The sequence below is a fragment of the Nothoprocta perdicaria genome, unplaced genomic scaffold, assembly GCF_003342845.1.
Source record: "Nothoprocta perdicaria isolate Ctin4 unplaced genomic scaffold, notPer1 scaffold_134, whole genome shotgun sequence".
Taxonomy (NCBI): Eukaryota; Metazoa; Chordata; class Aves; order Tinamiformes; family Tinamidae; genus Nothoprocta; species Nothoprocta perdicaria.
In genome coordinates this window covers 1,769,950-1,791,132 of record NW_020454472.1, presented here as the reverse complement: position 1 = coordinate 1,791,132, position 21,183 = coordinate 1,769,950, and the positions used below count along the sequence as shown (strand labels likewise).

Sequence of the window (21,183 nt, the reverse complement as noted above, 5' to 3'; positions counted from 1 at the left end):
ATATTTTATTTCCAAATCAAACACCTCCTCTGTAGATCTGAGTTTTCATATGCTATTTTTGCTAGCATAAAAGCAAATGTGAAAACAGTTGTGGGTGAAGCAAGTTTCACTAGAACTCACAAAAAATCGTGCTCTGAACTTTGGGAATCAATACCCTGCTGTACATATATGCTACTTCACCTGAATCTCTATATTTAATTTATATTTCTACTTTATCATTTTATAGGCCAGTTGCAGAGTAATAGAAACTTTAAGAGAAAGAGAAATCAACTAACTAAAACCTCATAAGATGCGGTAATATCCCAGTGCAGGTATTTGTTTTTGCAGACTTCTTATGCTTGGGTGATTTTTTTCTCCTCCTTGCAGATCTCAGTGGCACATTTACAGATTTGTTAGTCTATGCACAGCCCCATACCTGGCAGCCAAGAACTCCTCAAATTTCATCCTAATTTTGACAAGTTTCCTCTGTTAATTCAGATAAGTCTTTCATTAACTGTTTGCTACTCTTTTCCATTTGTGAAATAAAGACAGTAATACTTACTTATATGAAGGAAATTTAATTGGGCTAAATCCTGCTCATAGCACTCGCTCAGATCAGTGTGTTGAACTGTATGACTACCTTAAGCAAGGAACTGGTTTAAAATATTTATAAATGACAGAACAGTGAAAAGTATTACTAACACAGAACTACTGCTTGAATAGCTTTGCTCAAGCTGTGAGGAAAGGTTGCAGAGAAAAGCAATAATACTTCTGTATCTTTTTTTTTCCTTATACAACATAAATTGTGAGTAACAGAAACTGAAATAACTGATTTTTCTTCAAGACAATTTGAAACAAAATATATGCTTTTGTTCCTTTTATGCTCTTCATTCAGAAATTAAATATTTTATAATTGACATTGCATTGTTTTCTATTTCTAACCAACATGCTGTTAAGAGAAACTGGGGAGGAGAATACATAAATTCATGCACAATGGTAAAAAAATAAAGCACGCTAATAAAATAGCTCTTAATTCACAAGACAGACATGCACACAATAGCAGTATCACATCTGTATCTCAGCAAAGCTGGCATTGTCCCTTACAGGACAAAACAGTAGATTTTTATTTGTCCTATTTTTATTTTTTAAATTTGCATACATAAATTGCTTTGGAACAGTAAAAGTATATATTTTTTTAAACTGTCAAACTGACTTCTATGGAATTTAATAAGGGAAAAACAGTTCTTATTTGTGACAGCAAGCGATACTGGAGAGGAATTATTTTGCCACCATTGATAAGATCTTTCAGATCTCTGAAGGACAAGGTATTTGTTGTCTAAACAAGCACCACCTGACAAAAAATGTGTCGGATTAGAAGCACTGGTTTCTCTTTGCCTTTTCATAGATATTTGCTGATTCAGGTGATCTCAGGGAACAGTAATAGTTAACTGAACTAATACCATGTTTCTTGCCAAAAGTCAGCACCTGCCACTGAGCAGCTGTGTGCTAGCCACAGTCACAGTGTGAATAAAGACATTAGAGATAAAAGGTAGATGTGGAAGAGGCTAGAAGTTTAGACTGAGAAAAGGGCATTTGATTATTAAATTTAGTATAACTCTACTTACATTAAGTTAGGGGAAAATTTAAATAATGCCTGGTTGCTTATGTATGTATTACTTTAGATTTTTAACATTGGACAAATTTTAACATTCAGTATCTGTTTGGTTTTGGAGTTGGTGCATGCAGTCTATAATATTGATAAATAGCATGTTACATGGTATTGTACGTGATATAATACGGATGAATATTATGTCACATACATGGAGTGTAAATTCATAAACTCAGCTCAAAGATACCCATCTAAATGTTTCTGAGTAAGACAAAATAAAATGTTGAAGATGTACAAATATTTCTAACAACCATGAAGGCTGAAGATGTGGAGGGCTAGAAAAAAAGGCATGCTGGAAGGAAAATGGTGTTTTATTATGTTATTCAAATATCTTACCAGCTTTCTGAGAGTAATTACCACGGTGCCCATAAGATACATGCAACTTGAAGTGGTCATCTTGTACAGAAATATCAGAAGAAAATTTGGGTCTGCATTTTCACTCTAAGGCTGTTCTTAAGAGAAGATGGATGACTTTTTTTGTGTGTCTTTGCCACTCCAAAAATATGAAATGCATTATATTTACTAGGAAGGAAGCTTCATTTGTCATTATTTTTTATGTCATTCTTGTAAGAGGAAAATGCAGACAAGGACAGAGGTATGCATTACATCAGGATCTATGGGATGGGTCACATACTGAGCACTTGCAAAATGGCAAATACCTTTGCTGCTCTGATTAAATACTGAAGAATAGTTTTGGGCAGTTTAATGATAGACTTTGGCAAGGCTAAAATGGCTGAAGCAAATTTCCCAATAGCTCTCTATAAAGAAGGACAAAGCAAGAGAGATTAGTAGAAAGCATGAAAATATTAATAAAAAAGTATCTGCTGCATGAAAGAATTTACATTAATTGACTGCAATATGAAAAAGGATCATGCATGATGTCTGTGGTAACATTTCTCAAAGAGATGATTCTTAACTGCCTCCATTATCTAATAAATACAATCTAATCATTAGGGAATACATTATCTCCAGCTCAATAAATGTAAACCCTTAGGCTAGTAATTCAAATAAGGACATTACAGTGATCTCCTGAGGTGACTAATACAGATAACTTACACTGAAAGAAAAATCAGCAATTAGAAAAAATTCCTTAACAGGCTTTACAACAAATGGCTTCACTTTCCCAGTATTTTTATTAAGTCTGAGTGCACAGTGATGGAAGGTATATAAAGTATAATGACCACACGATGAATGAACTCTTTATAAATAAAAGTAAATTTCTGCTCTTATCAGCTCCTTTCCCACATAAAGTCATCCAACAACTTCATTTTGCACATGCAGAACTGGCCACCAACACAAAACCTCTGGCCAGAGCTCAGATCTTTCACCCTCGGATAAATGATTTCTGGACAGGTTTCCTGTCCTGAAATTTTCTTTTTTTAATAATTGAAGGTCAGAAGCTATCTTAACTTTTTTTTTTTTTTTAATTATTAAAAAAAGTTCTTGTTCAGAACTTTTAAAAATCTCTGTGCTTGACACCAATAAATCTTAACAAAATATTGGCATCAATTCTTCAAAAAATCCAAAAATTGGCATGAAGAGGAATATTATCTTTCCTCTACACCTGAATAAAAAGCAGAAAGAAGATCTAGAAATTCATAAGTTTCTATTATTACGCAAAATGAGTTAAATGCAAAATATATACAAATTAGTGTAAATGTTAGAATTTTTTTTTTCTTTTAACATTACATTCCATTTGGATTTGTTTTTCTCTTTTTTTAAGGTAAGAAAAGAATCCTTCCATTTCTCTATCATTCAGTCAGTTTTATAAAGTACTGAAAATCTGCAAATGTAATTTAAGCATATAAACTGACAGCATATTGTATTCATCAATTAAATAAAATGAAATATTTATTCTTGTTATTCTGTGATGTGGGAAGCTTTGTTTGAACACTATGGGCACGAGGAACAGAACAACATGAAGGCTGACAATCACTCGTCCTTGAGCTACTGCTTTAGTAATGCATCAGTTCTGCAGAGACATGAGCTTACATCTGGATGGGAATATGCCACTGGAATGAGCTTTCTTGAGGCTTCAGAGGACCTCAAAAGTTCTGTGGTATTTTGAAAATCTTTCAACAACTAAAACTTTAACCTTATAAAAATTAAAGCGAACCTACGTATGTGAGTATGAAATGTATTATATTTACTAGGAATTAACTAAGTGAACGAATGAACTAATTATGAAAGCACTAACTTCATGCACCTTTTAACATAACATATATCCTCTCATTTCAGCGAGGTTCATTATTTAAAAATGCAGAATGGGATCTCTTTGTGTAATATTAATACTAGGGTCTTTATAACTCATTGATACGAGTATGTATTCTTTCTTCAAAGACTCATAGCACATATTCACAACTAGAAAATTGTCCAAACAATCTATAGCAATGTAAAAGACAAGACAATTTCCTCACTCATCTTTTTATTTCAGTTTAGTTTATTTTTTTTTTCAAAATAAAGCTCACTGGAAAATGAAGCTTAAATTCTGTGCTTTATCTTTGTATTTTTGTACTCTTCAGGCACAAATGAATGAACATATGCTTTTAGTATAGTTCTTGCAATGCAGGAATTTGTTTATGCCTAAACCAGGCAAACTTGCATTTTAAATTTGAAAGAAAACATCCTGTACATCCTATTCATGTACATCTTTCAGCTACATAAGATGTACTGGTTGTTTTAACATTTGTATCAGTGAGATAATGTGAGAAGCCTAAATTTTGTTTCAAGTAAAATGAATCAGCTACCCAGCAAATTACTATAAAGTACCTGGAATGCAGATTTTTTACGAGGCTCTTCCTCTTCTTTTTTTTCCTCCTCCTCTTCCTCTTCACTATCCGTCTCAAACAAATAATAATCTCCACTTCTGACCACTAAGTGAAACAAAATATTTTCTTATTTTTCTTAAAAGTTCTATTTTGAACTGCCCAAGTCCTATGAATAGTCAGACAGACATTTAAGAATTCATAATTAGAAAACAGAGAAGGAAGATAAATGAATAGGTATCAGGCAATTTATTTGAAGTTAGTCTGTGTTATACTCTGGGCATGAATGAGAATTATACAAGAATATACTTAGGAAAACATCACCATGAGAAGAAAATGGAATGGCAAAATGTAAAGAAAAAGCTTGAAGTATATCAAGTTACTAAGTTAAACATTTTAGAAAAAAAGTTAGTTCTAAATGAATTGAGAACTGATGGTTATTTGAGCAAGTGAAAAATAAAGCCCAGCAGGTAGTTAAATGAATTCTCATAAACAGTACCACTGGACAAAAAATACAGAACTGCTCTTTAGATGCTAAAGTATCCTTTAAACTACACGATGGGATAGTATTATTTATTGCTTTCTTCAAACTTTTAAGCTTCGATGAGGTACTGGAAAACCTTGGTTTGTTTAAAACAAATTGTTTGGTACTGACATGATTATAAATGAGTTTCAATTTTTTGCCCATGGATTCAGAAAGAATCTGAAGCCTTGATACAAGAAAGATGCACAGTGAATAAGCTAGGCCTTATATCCTTGAACAGAACCAACGTTTTTATTTCTCAAACGGTAACAGGCCTATACGAATGGACAAGGGAAACAAAAGAAATGAAAAATAATATAATCAGCAAGAGGAAAATGAAAATCACAGCGTAACATTCAGCAATAAAGACTGGTAAACAATTTTTCACACTAAAGCTGAAATATAAGGGAATGGTTACTTAGATGAAATGTCACACAATCTTGATATAGGGAGCAATACATATTGATATAAAAAATACATTTAACCCTCATTATAGGTTTCTAGTAAATTAACAGTAGCTTTCATTCTATTCAATCATACCTTGAATTATATACAGACCCCTTGTACCTAGGTGGTCACAAATAGCTAGAATAGAAATCTCAGGGCAAGCACACTGTGAAATTTGCCAGAACTCCATTAGATCATAACTTCAGTGTCTAAAATTCCCTCACAGAGAATATCATGGGCGCAGAAATATAACTTTCAACATCAATGAAATCCCTACAGAGAGACTGCTGCACAGTCCACTTCAATACTTCTAATTGCCAGAGGTATTAAAAATAATACTAAAAAAATGGTTTTCTGATCAAACAAGTTAATTATTTGGTATGCATCTTTCTAAGATTTTCTTTAAAACACATTAATGAGGTATTTGTATTTTAAGAGCCAATAGTCTACAACTGTCTTTCAGAAAAAAAATGTGTCATTGTAATCTATGGAAACTGTCTACACAAAAGACCAGCAGGATGATGTCTGACATCTAGGGGAATCAAATATTGTAGTGCATTTCTATAAACTCCCAGAGCAGTCTTGTGTCAGACTTGGAGCCTCTGAGTCAGAAGAAAACTCATAGAAAACAATCTCCCTTCAATTTTTTTCAGGTTAAAGTATATCCAAGGGAAAATTCTAATGTAGCAATTACATTGCTTTTACAACAGCATTTCAATGAAAGAGAGAGGTATGATTGAACAGCAATAATGCACTGTTGTATGCATCAATATGGAATAAGAAGCATGTTAGTAACCCACAGGATTATTACTGAGTCCAAATTCTACTAGGAAAATAATTCATGGCCAGATTGGCCTTGGGGGTCTCCTTTCTCACTACAAAAAGGAACTTCCTTCTGCTGAGAAAAGGGACTTTCAGGCTTTCCTTGCGATACAGGAGGGAGAAAGCAGGAGGGGAGTCCTGCAAAATATATTTAATATCATCATCAACTCATGTCCAGAGGGAAAGAGCTCCTCAGAACTGCTGTGAGTTCGGACTTTATAACTCCACAGGACACAACTCTTGTGCTCCAGGAGAAGCTGAAGACCTCTGCTCAGGAGGTCCTAACTCCTGCTGATCTTTGTGGGGTTTCATATCTTATCCACAAGCCCAGGAGGGCTTGTACCTCCCTGCAAGGAGACTCAAGGAGGAAACCCTCATGCATGTTTCCTATCAGTCCTACTCAGTCCCCAAAATTATGACTATGTTTTACTTCTTATAATATACTTCTTATAATAAATGAAGTATCTGGCTGTATAATTTCTTAAAACTAGTGGTAAAAGCAAAACATGACAGGAATAATCTAAATTAAAAAAATATCAGAACTGGCATAAAATTCAGAGCTTCAGCAACCTGGCTCTTTGAGACCAAATTTACAACCACAGTCTCAAACTCCTTTACAAAACAAGAAACAGCCAAGTAAGGCAGAATGCTATGGAGTTACAGCAGAGTATTTCAAAAGCATAGACCTTGATGGGGAATATCACTCCATTTCCAGTTTATGAGCCTGTGAACACCTACTGAAACTGCTATGTTTCAGTGAATGTGGAAGTAAGCCACATGGCAGCCAGTCACTGCTTGCAGATCAGTCTATGATGTTTCCCACAAGGTTTTGCATTATTTCAGCAAATAATGCCAAGAATGCTCACTGCTTAAATATCGAAATGTGCGTTGCCTCCTAAGAGCATTACATAATGAGGGTGAAATGAATTAGAGCCAAAGTCAATGTCTCTCTTTGAACAGTTCTTCTTACTATACAACCAGTGGTGAATAAACAAGAGACCATATCCCATTCCTTCAAAGTCACTGTGGTTTGAAATTCTACAGTAAAAGCTCACAAATTATAGTTTTGATCTATTTTGTCATTGTTTTCTTAATGAAACTACATGTCAAGAAGCTTGTTTTCATAAGGCTTATGAAAAAGGATAGGTCTCTCAAAAGTGGCAATGTGTCATTTAGAAAAAGAAAAATAGAGGCACAGTTTACTTGTGACTTGATAGAAAAAGCATATGAGATTCTGTTTAATACTGTTGGAAAATATGTCATTTGCAAATAGATACTCATAGATAAATAATGAGTAGGTAGATGTACATAAGTACCACTGAGAGTAACTCTTGTTACTAGGACCAGGCAAAACATATACACTTTTATTCTGCTCTTATCAGTAGCATACACTTGAGTATTTATATAATTTTCTGTATCTCTTAAATAGTTTATTTCCATGACCAAATATGCAATACACAGACATCAGCTTTGAGATTAGGATTTTGCTCAGTTTTTGGTTTTACCCTATCCATAAAGTAGGGATGAACTATATTCTACACCCAAACTGGGCTGCAAATTAATTAAAATATCATAATGAAATAATGAGATAAATAATTCACACTAATAACTTATTTTGCATAAGGCTGACCACATGTTTGCTCTCATATAAATGAACAAAAAAAGTAGAAGTAGCAAAATAACTAATTGCAAGAGCATGTAAAAATGTGATTAGAGATATTTAGCTGAGCACTGCATAGCCTAGTCCTGGGAATAGTCCTGCTTCTTACTGTGGTACTTGGATTTCCACAGCTGACTGTAGAATGACTGATGAACTGTAAAAAAAGATGTACGATGTGTAAACATGAAAAAGAAATTATGACTAATGTTAGAATGCATTGGCAAACCTTTTCCTTCATATTTTTAAATACATTTATTGTACTTAGCAGTATAGGGGAGCTGAAACTTTTGAGGCCAAGGTAGATTCTTTTTGGTTCTCTTTTTAAAAAAAATCTGATTTGTTATCTTTTTAAGTTTGTCCAAAGTACTATTAGCTATGCTCCCAACACACACAAATTGAAAATATGGTTAAAAAAATTTGAAGATTTGAAAACTGAAATCACTTGCTGAAACGAAGAAGCCTTCTATCAAGTCACAATCATAAAATCAGGCACAAAACAAATAGGTCATGGGAATGCCTTCATTCTGGTCAAGGATATAAGGGTTAAATCCACATATTTGTAAGATGATTGAGAAAACCTACTGGAAGCATGATCAACCCAAGGCCGCCACCACAGCTTTTTTTTGCCCTTGGCTTTCTCTTTGTCTGCTTCTCCTAAAATAAAATATGTCCAAATATTAATTTTACAAAATGAGAAACATATTTCTTACACTGCTTAATCATTTTTCATTTCTTTCAAAAAAACACATCAGATGTTAGATTACACTCCATATAAAAATAATTCAGAAGTATGACCATTAAGCACAAATGCTCTAATCCAGCAGTTTAGAGAGGATTCTAGTCTAAAACAAAGAAAAAGTTCAGTTTTGTCTTTTAAAATGCACAGTCATGATCGACTGTAATTTCAAGAAAAAAAATATTTTCAAACCTGATAAATTCTGAGTGTTACAAGAAACAATGTCTGTTATCCATCTATGCATTACAAGTTAAACATTTTTTGTGGATTTTTTTTTCATGAGAATAATGAAAAAGAAACAAAACTAATTTATGGAATTCTATTTAGATTGTATTCAACATTTTAATGTAGATACTCCAAATTAAATTACTTGTTTTTTCTCTGAAAGATAAGAAATATCATACTGGACAGGAACATACTGGTCACCATATCAAGTCCTCACATCACAGATACAGAAATGTATTCCCCCCCATCCTATCTATTATCCCTGAAAATCCCCCTGTATTTTAGTCTCCAGAAATTTAAACTCTGTCAGTATTGTTCTCTACTTAGCCAGTACTGGAAATGTGGGACAAGATAGGTATTATCTTATCCATTTCCATGTTTTAAATAATATTAAAAAAACATACAAATATTTCAAAAGAAGATTTCAAAGAAAAAACCTCACCACATTCAAAAGTATTGCTGGAAAATGTAAAAGTTACCTATTTGTAATACTGTGGCTTATGAAGAAAATACTATTCAAAACAAACCTCTACTGCTATTGACCTTCACCAACAACCCAATGTCATCCAAAAGAAACTTCAAAGCAAAACCACTTTTCTGAAAACTTCTTGCAGTATAAACCCCCACATTTTGACCGACTCGACCTCTAAACTGATATTCAGCTAATAACTTTGCCATTTGATGCCAGTTCTGAGGAACAGCTTCTCACTTGCTATTAGACTAACTAGGTCGTTAGAGGTGAGTTGCAAATTCCAGGACATTTAGGACATGACATCAGCTAACAGTACCTTCGTCATCTTCTTCAGAAACCTTCTGAATGTCTTGCCCCTCTGCTGACTCCTGGTTCATGCTCAGCATTCTTTCTTTACCCTTTCTGTATTTTTGCTGCCTGGCTTTGATACGATCCATTCTAGCAAAAAAAAAAATCATATTAGATTGGGGTCTTTAGATACAAACATACATACATACCTACATACATACAGAAATTACATACTGTCTCTTCAGTTGATCCATTGATTTTTTTTCCTCCTCGATTCTTGCCTTCACAGCCTTGACAATAGTAGCCTGGAAAAGCTCAGCACCCCTACAGGAACAATGGGAGCATAAAGGAGGAACAGAGGAAGGAAATATTACATATTTCTAAGTTCCTTTTACGCCAGCTATCACAGAGAACTGCTCTCTGCTTCATTTGAATCAAACACAAAGAAATAATGTTGAAATGAAAGAAATAATAAAAGAATCTTATAACAATAATTTCTGCACAGGAATCATTTTATTTTGAGCTTTTGGACCAAATGCTGTGATGTCTACTCTGCCTTCTAGTTTCTCTAGTCATCTCAGTTGCCAGAGCTGAGGAACTGAGAACACTGATGGGCTCAAGGCTGAGTCAGGGCATCTTGCAAACAACCAAGATTTTATTCTTACAAGACATTTCAGAAGCATCATAAACATCTCACCCCCTCCACCCGCTAGCCCAGCCTCATGGCAGTTGTGAGCAAGGTTGAACTCTACCCAAAACATGATGAGCTTAGCTTCAGCTTTGCTTCCACCATCTGAACACTACAGCACCTTCCCATCTGATGACACAAATCATTGAGAAAATTTCTGGTTTGCCAAAAGAATTTCAAACTCCGTTTCACTCAAATGAATTTGACTCCGTGATTTGTATGTTCAGATCAGGTCTGGATCATTTCTTCATTATTCACTTACTAGCCATGTTCACTCAAGGAATATAATAGATTTGAAACCTTAACACTTCAAAGGTTTCCCAGAATTTTAATAAGCACATCTACAGGTTTCTCACGACTACTTTTCATTAACTTTCCAAATATCTTTTTCTGTGAAATTAATGATTTTTCTATATAATATCCCAGATAACCAGAATCACACTTTTACAAATGAATATGATCAAGACTAGCTATTATTTCTATCCCAAAGTATGGCGGTTAGGTACGATGAAGAATGACCTGTTCTCCTGAGCATCTTTATGACTACGAAATCCCTATGAACTGAACTCTTGGAAACTGACTCCAAAGATCCATCACTATTGTTAAAAACACGATTTATTCTTATTTGTTTAAGGATTTTGTATTTCACAATATTAACTAAAGACAAATTTAGATCATGCTGTTCAAACCCAACCTTCTCCATAGTCCAAGCAACTTGGACTATAAAGCTTGAGTTTTAGCAAACCAAGCAGCAATTTCAGTTTTATCACTATATTTATTTGATCCTCTTTCCTGTAATATCTTGATACTACTCCTTAGTATGTTTTTCTTTCCAGAGCTCATAGGCCAGTATGTCTCCATTTTCCTGTTGAAGAATTGGAGCCTGGGCAGGTTCAGTAGCTCACTGAAAGATATAAAGCTTAAAGTAGGAACCAAACATGTTTTGTAAAATCTAGTCCAGTGCCAGTTACATTTGTCTGCTCTTTCTTTCTGGACAGAAGCTTTCCACTTTGATATCAATGATTTCTATACATTCAGGTTGTTTTCACTATGAACATATCATAATAACTGAGTCTGAAGAGATAAGAAAATGGCTGCATTTTCCAGCAATTTCGGGCATAAGTATGGAAACAGAAATAAAATAGGATACTGAAGCACAGATCTTTTGTTACTTCTATTACAAGAGGGAATTTTATTCAGTATGGACAGTGAGTTGTAACTCCTATTCAAAGAAATCATTGTCAAGGAAAGGAGAGGGAAGATAAAGAATACTTTTTTTCATGAGAGGCAAGTCAAGTTTTGCCCTCAAATGCAGATACTGTAACCAATGTGCTTAGTGCATGTATTTCTCAGGGGAAAAAAATACCCTGATATATTTAATCTGATAAAGTAAGTGCTTCAGAAGTCTTCCAGAAATTAAAAACAGAGTTTCATTCCCCATCTGTTTTCTCAGTAAAAATCAGAAGAATGGTTGTGCTAGTGATAACTCTGGGTGGATGTTTGTAGAAAAACATAAGTAATAGACAGAAACAGTGATACTTCCCTGCCATATGCAGAATTCAGTGATCCAGCACTCAAGGTATCTACACCAGATGTCATAACTTTTTCACATTTCTACTTGTGTGACATTTCTAGAGTTGCAGTTAGAAATGCCCCATTGTCTCAGACCGACTCTGTTAGTAGAGAGCTTTTTTTTCAAGTCTTAGAAAATTTATCTTTCACTGACATATACATTGATGTCGAGAGGATGCCGCAACAGATAAAAACTTTCCCAGCTTTTAATAAAGGTAATGAGACCAGCAGATGGTCTCATTTCCTACCTGTTTTGGTAGGAAAGATGGTTTGATTTTATATCAAATATTCAGTTAATTTGTTTTCTCATGTGCGCCATGTCAGATTTGGGCTTGTGATTATTAATTTAGCATGGATTGTTTAATATTAAAGGTCAAGACTTTTCTGGTACAATCATAAACAAACAAGCAGTAATAAGAGATTTGAGACATTTATGTTTTTTTACAACCAAATGTTACCTTGACGCCAGTATCTGTGAAGCTTTTATGTCAGCAACCACATGAAGAAAGTAGTAACTCATGAAAACTCTTCTTTGTAGCAACAGGAAAGCAAAACATATACTGTCCCAGATGATTCCTGCTTCACCACTAGGCAGTTTACAGTCTAGATTGCCGCTTGCTGGAAAAAAGCCAGCAAAATATCAGCATAAGAATTTTTGTATTAAATATTCCTCTGTAATGTTTAATCAAGTAAATAAACTTAGCCTTTAAAGCTTTTAATGAGGTCTTTTAATTTTATTTTCTTAAGACAACCAATGTACATTTGAATTGTACTATACTTTCTTTTGCTGCAATTTGGAAAGTTTCGAACAATGTGATTTCCTGTGAAAACTGAAAATTCACTAGAAGTGAATCACTTTGCAAACAATCTTCCCCTCTCCTAAGAAGCATTAGAAAACAAAGATTGGGAATAAAGCATTTTTTAGTTAGCCTGAAACACTTAATTAAGCATTTTTTGGAATGGCATCTTTCAGTTTTCCATTTCAAAGTGATTTTTTGTCTCTATTTAACAACAACATGAGAAGGAAGCTTTAAATTTGACAAAAAAAAAGATTTTTCAATTGACTGTTACCACCTAATATGTATTTTTTTCCTTTCCACATCTCACTTCAAAGGAATCTTCAAATGGTTCTTTCCAAAGCAGAAGAGAAAACAATATTTGAAACCACAAAACTCCTTCCTTTGGGGTAGGAGGAGAGAGGCAAAGAGGAAATCCCATTCCTCCTAGCTCTCCTATAAAAGGTTTTGACTTTGGCTATTTATTTATTTATTCTCTAAAAGACATTTCGCTTGGGGATAATAGAAATTTAAATTGGGGCTTTGTGGAGCTAGTCTATAAAACAGATTTCCTAGTCTGTTCTATAGCAGAAGGACCCAAGGGGCAGACATTGGCTAAAGGCTGGCTTTATAGTCAAGGGAAATGCTCTAAGAGGTCTGGGAGCTCCAAGAGCTTCCAAGCCTGCCACCCTGTCCTCTGGAAGGTCCGAAACCCCTGGCAAAGTCTCTGTTGGTCCTACAGAGGTTTTGGATAACAGAAGAAGCACTGAGCGCCAGACACCGTTTATCTGGCAATTCTGCATCTTTACATTTCCTTTCTTTTCCTCTACTCCCTACGTTTCTGGGAGTATTAGATGCAAAGACTTTAGAAACAGGAATTCAGAAGTTGGCTTCAGACTCACTAGGATGAGTCACTTCCACTTTAAATTCAGTAAAAAAAAAATCCTTCCCTCTCCTCCCCCAGCTCAAGTGTTTTCTATTAACAGGGGATGGCAGGACAGAGAGGTACCAGACTGAGAGCTCACTGAAAGGTGAAGGGTCTCTCTCCCTGTTTCCCTGTTCTTCCTCCCTTCTCTCTCCTTCATCCACGTATGTTATCTGCTCCCTCTCTACCATTACTAAATTACACACTAGTATAATCATGAAACAAATTGCTGACATTCACTATTCCTGCTAAAAATACTCACTTTTATTCACTGTAAAACATTTTCAATATTCAATCATGCTTATTAACTGAACTTGAAAGTATGATATTATTTTCAAAGTAACATATAAGGAGAGGGAACAGCATGCACATGGCAGAAGATTTTGAAGGGATTCTCTACTTAAAGAAAATCATGTAGAAAAATGAGCTATACTTACGAATACGGTAGCCTTTAACTGTACAGGCCAGGCTAAATGCCTGAATCAACCAGCAACTATTCTTAATCAATGATTCAATGTAGCCACATGCTCCTATCTGGAGAGCAGAAGAATAATTTCATATAACAAGTGACAGCAGAAGTAAAGACAAGAAGAATTTTACAACTCTTTATATTATATAAAAAATTATGATTCCCACTGCCTGTATTATATTTGATTAACAAAACAGATTCAAAGAATAGGTGTCTTTATCAGTGACACTTCACTTTCAAATAGCAAGAACTTGTTCTTTCAATTATTGGTAAGATATCAGGTAGGTAGCTTTGTGTTGGTGATTTTGCAGGGAAAGTTATACATCTGGCATGTGATGCAATGTGGCAGCTAGGCAACTTGTATAAATCACTGACTTAATCTTGCAAATATACATGGACAAGCTTAACCTAAGACACGCGTAGCCCCACTGAATTCCCAAGCAGAAAACGAAGCACATATGTAAGTATTTAGAACACTTGCAAATTCAAACCACCCATAAATCAATTTTATTTCAGTACAGTGACTTATATAAATGTAAAAAGAAAAATGCCTGCTCTTTTCAGTTCAGCAGTAAAAATGTTCAAAGGTAAAAAGTGATTGCCAAGAATAAATACAAATTTATCTTTCATAAAGTTTTAAATTACTGGTTTGTCTCAATCACCTATCAGCGCCACTACATGAATCTGCTCTAAGCAGTTCATTAATGTAAGAAAACCCTTAATACTTTACAGAAATAATTAAAAGTTAATTAATAATATATAATTAAAGAATAAGGTTTAATTCATCTGAAACTTATACAAGCTTTAAAGGAGTCTGGGATGCAGTTTGCAATTCTTCAGTTGATTTCACTAACTGTAACACATATCATACAAATCTGCATATACTATTAGGCTTTAAAAATCTAATTTTAACTAAAAGGTTTAATTAAATGTGCACTGTTTACGCATAATTAAATGTCCATGGTTATGGCATAACTAAAAGTTTCCAGTTCACACTCATTTCTCATTCAATTTAAGATTTTCTTGGGCTTCTAAGGAGATATTTAGCTAGGCCTCCTCTGAATCTGGCATTTTTAAAATAGCTTGTGATCTCTCATGGAGCTGGACTGAATACAGTGGTACACACTTTCCTATAACACATATGCATAGGCATTTTCTGGATATGCACTTGCAGTTTCTGATCTATCTGGAGCTTGCCTTGCTCTAGCAGAAGGTTGTGGTCCTGAAAAGGATTTTTTAGTGACTGCTCAGAGTGCTGCACGCTCCTGTCATGAAACCACACAAGTGCTTAGAGCAGAGGAAAAGCAGCAGTGACTTACAGAGAGGATGTTCTTCATCGTAATCACAAAGACATTGTATGCAATCAGCCAGTCCCAGTAACGCAGGATGCTCCTGATGGGCTTCAGCAACAGGTCTCCACCAAAGAGAAGGAAATAGAAGCAGGCCACCAAATAGCCCATACAGAATATACTGATCCTTGTGGTTCCCGTTATGAAGATTATCGTAAGCACAACCCAGAAGAGGTAACTAAATATTATCACCTTATACATATCTAAGTAGGACCTGGAAGCAAAAGGAGAAAGAGTGACCAGTTTTGGAATACAATGCTTCCCTTTCTCCATCAGTGCTGCTGGCTGCTCTTTGAACCTACAGCCTGTTTCATGTTCTGATGCCTCTTCAGCATTTGGGGATCTGCTTAAGATTAGCACTAAGGTCAGCGAGGCTACCTGGCCCAAATGCTTAGTCCTAGTTTGTCAATGCTCGCTATGTCCTGGTCTGAGCACTTTACAGTCAAGCTATGTGTCATATAAAGGGAAAAAAAAATATTCTCAGCAAACTTCATGATAGCATGATACTCGCTGGCAACATTACACATGCAAGTTAAAAGCTATCTGAGATCATCTTTTAAGAAGTCTTGTTAATGCTATAGGAAATCTATCTTCAAAAGCAATCTACGGTACTCCGCTGTGAGTGGACTCCATTGCAAACAATGCTATGTTTATTGATAACTTCGAGGGAATTCAGTCTGGTTAAAAGACTAGTTTTTAAAGTCAGCTGCTAATAATATCTTCCTCCAATGGAGATCAACTGTAAACATTTTGAAGGGTAGAAGGTTTCTACAGAATGTAAATGTGTTACAATTTACTGAAACATTTGCCAGGAAGCTGCAAGACAGAACAAACTGAAATCTGCCTGGCCCACAATGGGAAACAGTGAGAACCAACTTGGTATTTTCAGATTCCTCAAAATCCTGACTTAATATTGACTCAGTGAGCTTTCAAATAAGCGTATCTGCCAAAGGCAACAGAGAATGCTGGGTATAGCTAAACACTGCAAAACCAACTGATTCTTAGTTTCCCTCAGTGCAGTGTTTTGATTCCAGATGCACTGTGTTCAGGGTCTGTTCACATAGGCTGGGAAACCAGATTTGTCAGGAAACCAGGCAGGGAGGCAGCACTACAGGAGCATGATTATACTGAAGCTGAATGACAGAAGGAATAAACGAACTAAATGTGCTATATGAAGCCACATAAAAGGGCGCCTGCTGCTTGATGTTCTCAGGCTTCAAACTTTCTAGGAGTATATATTTACAGACCTACACTTATGCGCCTCTGTTACCCTAGTATGCTTGCCGAAGCCAACCAGAGAGGATTTTAATGAAAAGTGACGAGAAAGCATCTTTATGATTATTTCCCACAAACATTAAAGAAATTTATGGACTACTGCCTGTGCAATTTAAAACTTGCATGATTTCAGAGATGCTATAGCAGTACAACATTAACAATTAGCCTACTGAACAGATCTTCAGTAGCTTAATATGCACTAGAAATGGTGTTATTATTTCTGAAAAAAAACCCCACCCTACCACAGTATTTGATGTTCCGCTAATTAATGATGTGTGGGATGCTTAGGAAGAGATCAGCTTTCTGACACTATTCTTACAATTGCAATATTTGTCTTGTCCTTTGCTGTCAACAAAATGCATCAGCACCTTTTGGGAAAAGCTGAAATTAGACCTGAACTGATGAAAAAAAAGAACACCTTAAGATTCTTAAGAACACCTTAAATGCAACAGCAAAATATCACTCTCAGATTAAAAATTCTAGAAATGAGAGAATATGTGAAAGAAGATAGTAGAGAATAGAAGATAGTAGAGAATATGTGAAAGAAGATAGTTGGCGAGGCAAGTCAGAGACAACAGGAAGGGTTTCTATAAGTATGTCAATAGCAAGAGGAAGACGAGGGAAAATGTTAGTGCACTGCTGAATGGGGAAGGTGCCTTGGTGACGGAGGATGCCGAGAAGGCAGAGTTACTAAATGCCTTCTTTGCCTCTGTCTTTACTGCTAAGACGACCCCCCATGAACTGCAGGGCACAAAGGGAAGAGATGTAAATGGGCTAGAAGAAGACCTTCCACGGGTTGAGAAGGATTGGGTTAGGGATCACTTAGGCAAATTGGACACTCAAAAATCTATGGGCCCAGATGGGATGCACCCAAGAGTGCTGAGGGAACTGGCCGAGGTTATTGCTCAGCCTCTCTCCATCATCCTTGAGAGGTCCTGGAGAGCAGGGGAGGTGCCCGAGGACTGGAAGAAAGCCAACGTCACTCCAGTCTTCAAAAAGGGCAAGAGGGAGGAGCCGGGCAATTACAGGCCGGTCAGCCTCACCTCTGTCCCTGGAAAGGTGATGGAGCGGTTCATCCTAGAGAGAATCTCCGGGCATATGGAGGAGAAGAAGCTGCTGAGGAGCAGTCAGCATGGATTCACCAAGGGGAAGTCATGTCTGACGAACCTCATAGCCTTCTATGATGGGGTGACAGGCTGGCTGGATGAGGGGAGAGCCGTGGATGTTGTCTACCTTGACTTCAGCAAGGCTTTTGACACTGTCTCCCATAACATCCTCATATGGAAGCTCCGGGACAGTGGGCTAGATGAGTGCACGGTGCGGTGGATCGAGGGCTGGCTGGATGGCAGAGCTCAGAGGGTGGTGATAAATGGGGCCGAGTCCAGTTGGAGGCCTGTGGCCAGTGGTGTCCCCCAGGGGTCAGTACTGGGCCCAGTGCTGTTCAACTTGTTTATCAATGACCTGGACGAGGGCACGGAATGCACCCTGAGCAAGTTTGCGGATGACACCAAGCTGGGTGGAGTGGCCGACACTCCGGAGGGCTGTGCTGTCATCCAGAGGGACCTGGACAGGCTGGAGAGTTGGGCAGAGAGGAACCTCATGAGGTTCAATAAGGACAAGTGCAGGGTCCTGCACCTGGGGAGGAATAACCCCAGGCATCAGTACAGATTAGGGCTTGACCTGCTGGAAAGCACCTCCACGGAGAGGGACCTGGGAGTCCTGGTTGACACTAAGTTAACCATGAGTGAGCAGTGTGCCCTCGTGGCCAAGAAGGCCAATGGGATCCTGGCCTGCATCAGGAGGAGCGTTGCCAGCAGGTCAAGGGAGGTGATTCTGCCCCTCTACTCAGCTCTGGTGAGGCCGCACCTGGAGTACTGTGTTCAGTTCTGGGCATCCCAGTATAGGAGGGACGTGGAGCTTCTCGAGAGGGTCCAGAGAAGGGCAACCAGGATGATTAAGGGAATGGAACATCTCTCGTATGAAGAGAGGCTGAGCGAGCTGGGCCTGTTTTCTCTGGAGAAGAGACGGCTCAGAGGGGATATGATTAATATGTATAAGTTCAGGAAGGGAGAATGCAGGGAGGAAGGGGACAGGCTGTTCTCACTGGTGGCCAGCGATAGGACGAGGGGTAATGGCCACAAGCTGAAACACAAGAAGTTCCGTCTCCAGGTGAGGAGCAACTTCTTTCCTGTGAGGGTGACAGAGCAGTGGAACAGGCTGCCCAGGGAGGTTGTGGAGTCTCCTACTCTGGAGGTCTTCAAAACCCGCCTGGATGCCGCCCTGTGCCACATGCTGTAGGTGTGCCTGCTTGAGCAGGAAGGTTGGACTAGATGATCTGTAGAGGTCCCTTCCAACCTTAAATATTCTGAAATATTCTGAAATAGTAATTTAGCTATTCTTATACTATAACATTAAACATATATTCAAAATATACAAGATACATTTTAGTGATGGACAGGATGTACAGGATATACAGGATATATAATAGTGATGGACATCCCTAAACCCCCTCAAAAAAAAAAAAAAAAATCGCACATATAGCAAAAAAAAGCAAAAAGAAAAATGAGGGCAAAACAGCTGTGTCAAGGAACAAATGGTGATGTTGGTTCTTATAGACAGTTATAAATAAGCCCATATAGGACCTCATTTCAAAGTAGATATCCTACAAAATGGTGTTTCAACAAATCATTCAGGGCACACATGGTCTATCATTGACAATAGGTGCTGGCTGGCTATGCTGGGCAGCTGGCTATGCTGGCCCAAGAACACTGCTACACTGATCATGATGAATAGAACTACAGGAGTCTCAGACACATGAAAATATTCTTGCAAATGTACTTCTTGCAAATATAATATGCAGAAACTCCACTACTTGTCTACTACAGTATGAAATCATCTTCCAAGCTTTCCTTAATTTTCAATAGTTATTTAGAATAATATAGGAATGTTGAGTGCTAAAGGAGCAGGAATGAAGAGCTGTCTCTGAAGGAGTTCTCAGCATTCTGCCTCTCCAATAAAGAGAGGAGGCAAGTGAGTGGAAACCCGATGAGAAAATGCTGTCAAAAAAAATCTGAGTTATACATAAGCAATTATCTTGACTTCATACTGGGGTCCAGCTGAGTCACAGTATTTGTCTTCCATTTCTACTCTTCCTGGAAGTTGTGGAAACTCTTCTTTCCATTTAACTATTATAAGAGAAATGGCAAACTGAAGAACACAGAATACAAATCACAACAATTGAAAGAAAATATTCTCTGATGAAAGTCTTCAAAGCTTAGTCAAATTCCATGAGAAAAAAATGAAGAAGTTAGGATGTGAGTAGTTTTGGTTCCTTGCTTTGCAGTTAATCACACAGCTATGGGTGACTGAAACACAAACCACCTTAGCAGCTAAGAAGACTCTACACAAACATAGTTAAGATGCTTACCAGAAAATTTCTCCATAGCCAGAGCAAAATACTTAGTCTTTGATAGCATATACCATAATTTCATGCTTTCACTTTAGCCCACACAAATCCCTAGTTTAATGCTATGTAAACCTTCCAACTTCATCTTCTATGTGGTCCTTAAATCAACACCCAGTCACAGAGAGAAGAGGTAACCCCCTGGATGTAGTATATTTTACAATACAATGCAAAATCTGGGAGTCAGCTGCTTTCCAAGGCTACACTCCTGCTCCCCTCAGCTGTCTGCTCTAGACCTTTCTTCGATCCTAGCTCTCTGAATAGGTTTAAAGTAGTAAACTTGCACAGTCTTCCTTCTGTCATCCCCTAACCTGGGGAGAGAACAGAAGGAAGGGGAAAATTTCTTCCCATTCAGCCAGTGAACCACCTTACTGCTAGGTGTGACATGTGCAAGGGCCAGTTAGGAGAAAAGGTGGGAGAGTAGCAAAGAATACGGCCAGACTTCTGGGGAAAATTAGACACTAGTTTACCAAGAAACTATAGGTCAGTACTAGTCTAATAGCCATTGATACTTGTGCATACCTAACCTGAAAGATGGATGAAAAAGAAAAGAAAATCATACTGATAGGTCAACTGAATCATTAGCAGGAACCAAAAACATTCTGGATAACACTTTGGAAAAAATTACTGTACTACTTTAATCAAAAGAGGAGCAAAAAATTCATTCCACCCATCTAACTACTGTAGTCTCAGATGGTTGCCCATGGCAAATGATCTGCTTCATCTAAAGCTTTATTCATTGTACTATGATTGCTTCAATATTTTATTTTCAGAGGGAGTGCTGTCTATTAATTTTTAACTGCAGCACAATCAAACCAGATACAAAAAGCTGCTCTAGGTGCAACTGGGTCCCCACTGGGCTCAATGTTGTCTCTGTTCTAGTGCCACAACAGCTCTGTGTGCTGACATCTAGAGCCCCTGATGTTGTGGCCAATAGTCCCTGCCATGGAAGGCGTTTGTCTGCACTCAGCACTTAGGATTATAGGGAAAAAGTATGCTTTCTGTTGATGAGTGGTTACTATGATATCACTCTCATATCACTCGATATCATTCAAAGCTCAGTGCTTCTCTACATTGACA

General features: G+C 37.0%; 1 protein-coding gene across 2 annotated transcripts in view; it reads right to left on the bottom strand.

Annotated features, from left to right (window-relative positions):
* Nucleotides 1-21,183, bottom strand: part of PIEZO2 (piezo type mechanosensitive ion channel component 2) — a 230,616-nt gene that overhangs the window by 37,888 nt on the left and 171,545 nt on the right. Inside the window, exons 26-33 of one of the 2 annotated variants that reach the window (XM_026033864.1) lie at nt 15,336-15,579; nt 13,985-14,081; nt 12,305-12,464; nt 9,821-9,910; nt 9,615-9,736; nt 8,448-8,519; nt 4,418-4,521; nt 2,308-2,406 (exon numbers count right to left, since the gene is read on the bottom strand). In XM_026033864.1, coding sequence (XP_025889649.1) covers nt 2,308-2,406; nt 4,418-4,521; nt 8,448-8,519; nt 9,615-9,736; nt 9,821-9,910; nt 12,305-12,464; nt 13,985-14,081; nt 15,336-15,579 — 988 coding nt within the window. The remainder of the gene's footprint in view (nt 1-2,307; nt 2,407-4,417; nt 4,522-8,447; nt 8,520-9,614; nt 9,737-9,820; nt 9,911-12,304; nt 12,465-13,984; nt 14,082-15,335; nt 15,580-21,183) is intronic. The other variant, XM_026033865.1, reaches the window with a different exon arrangement.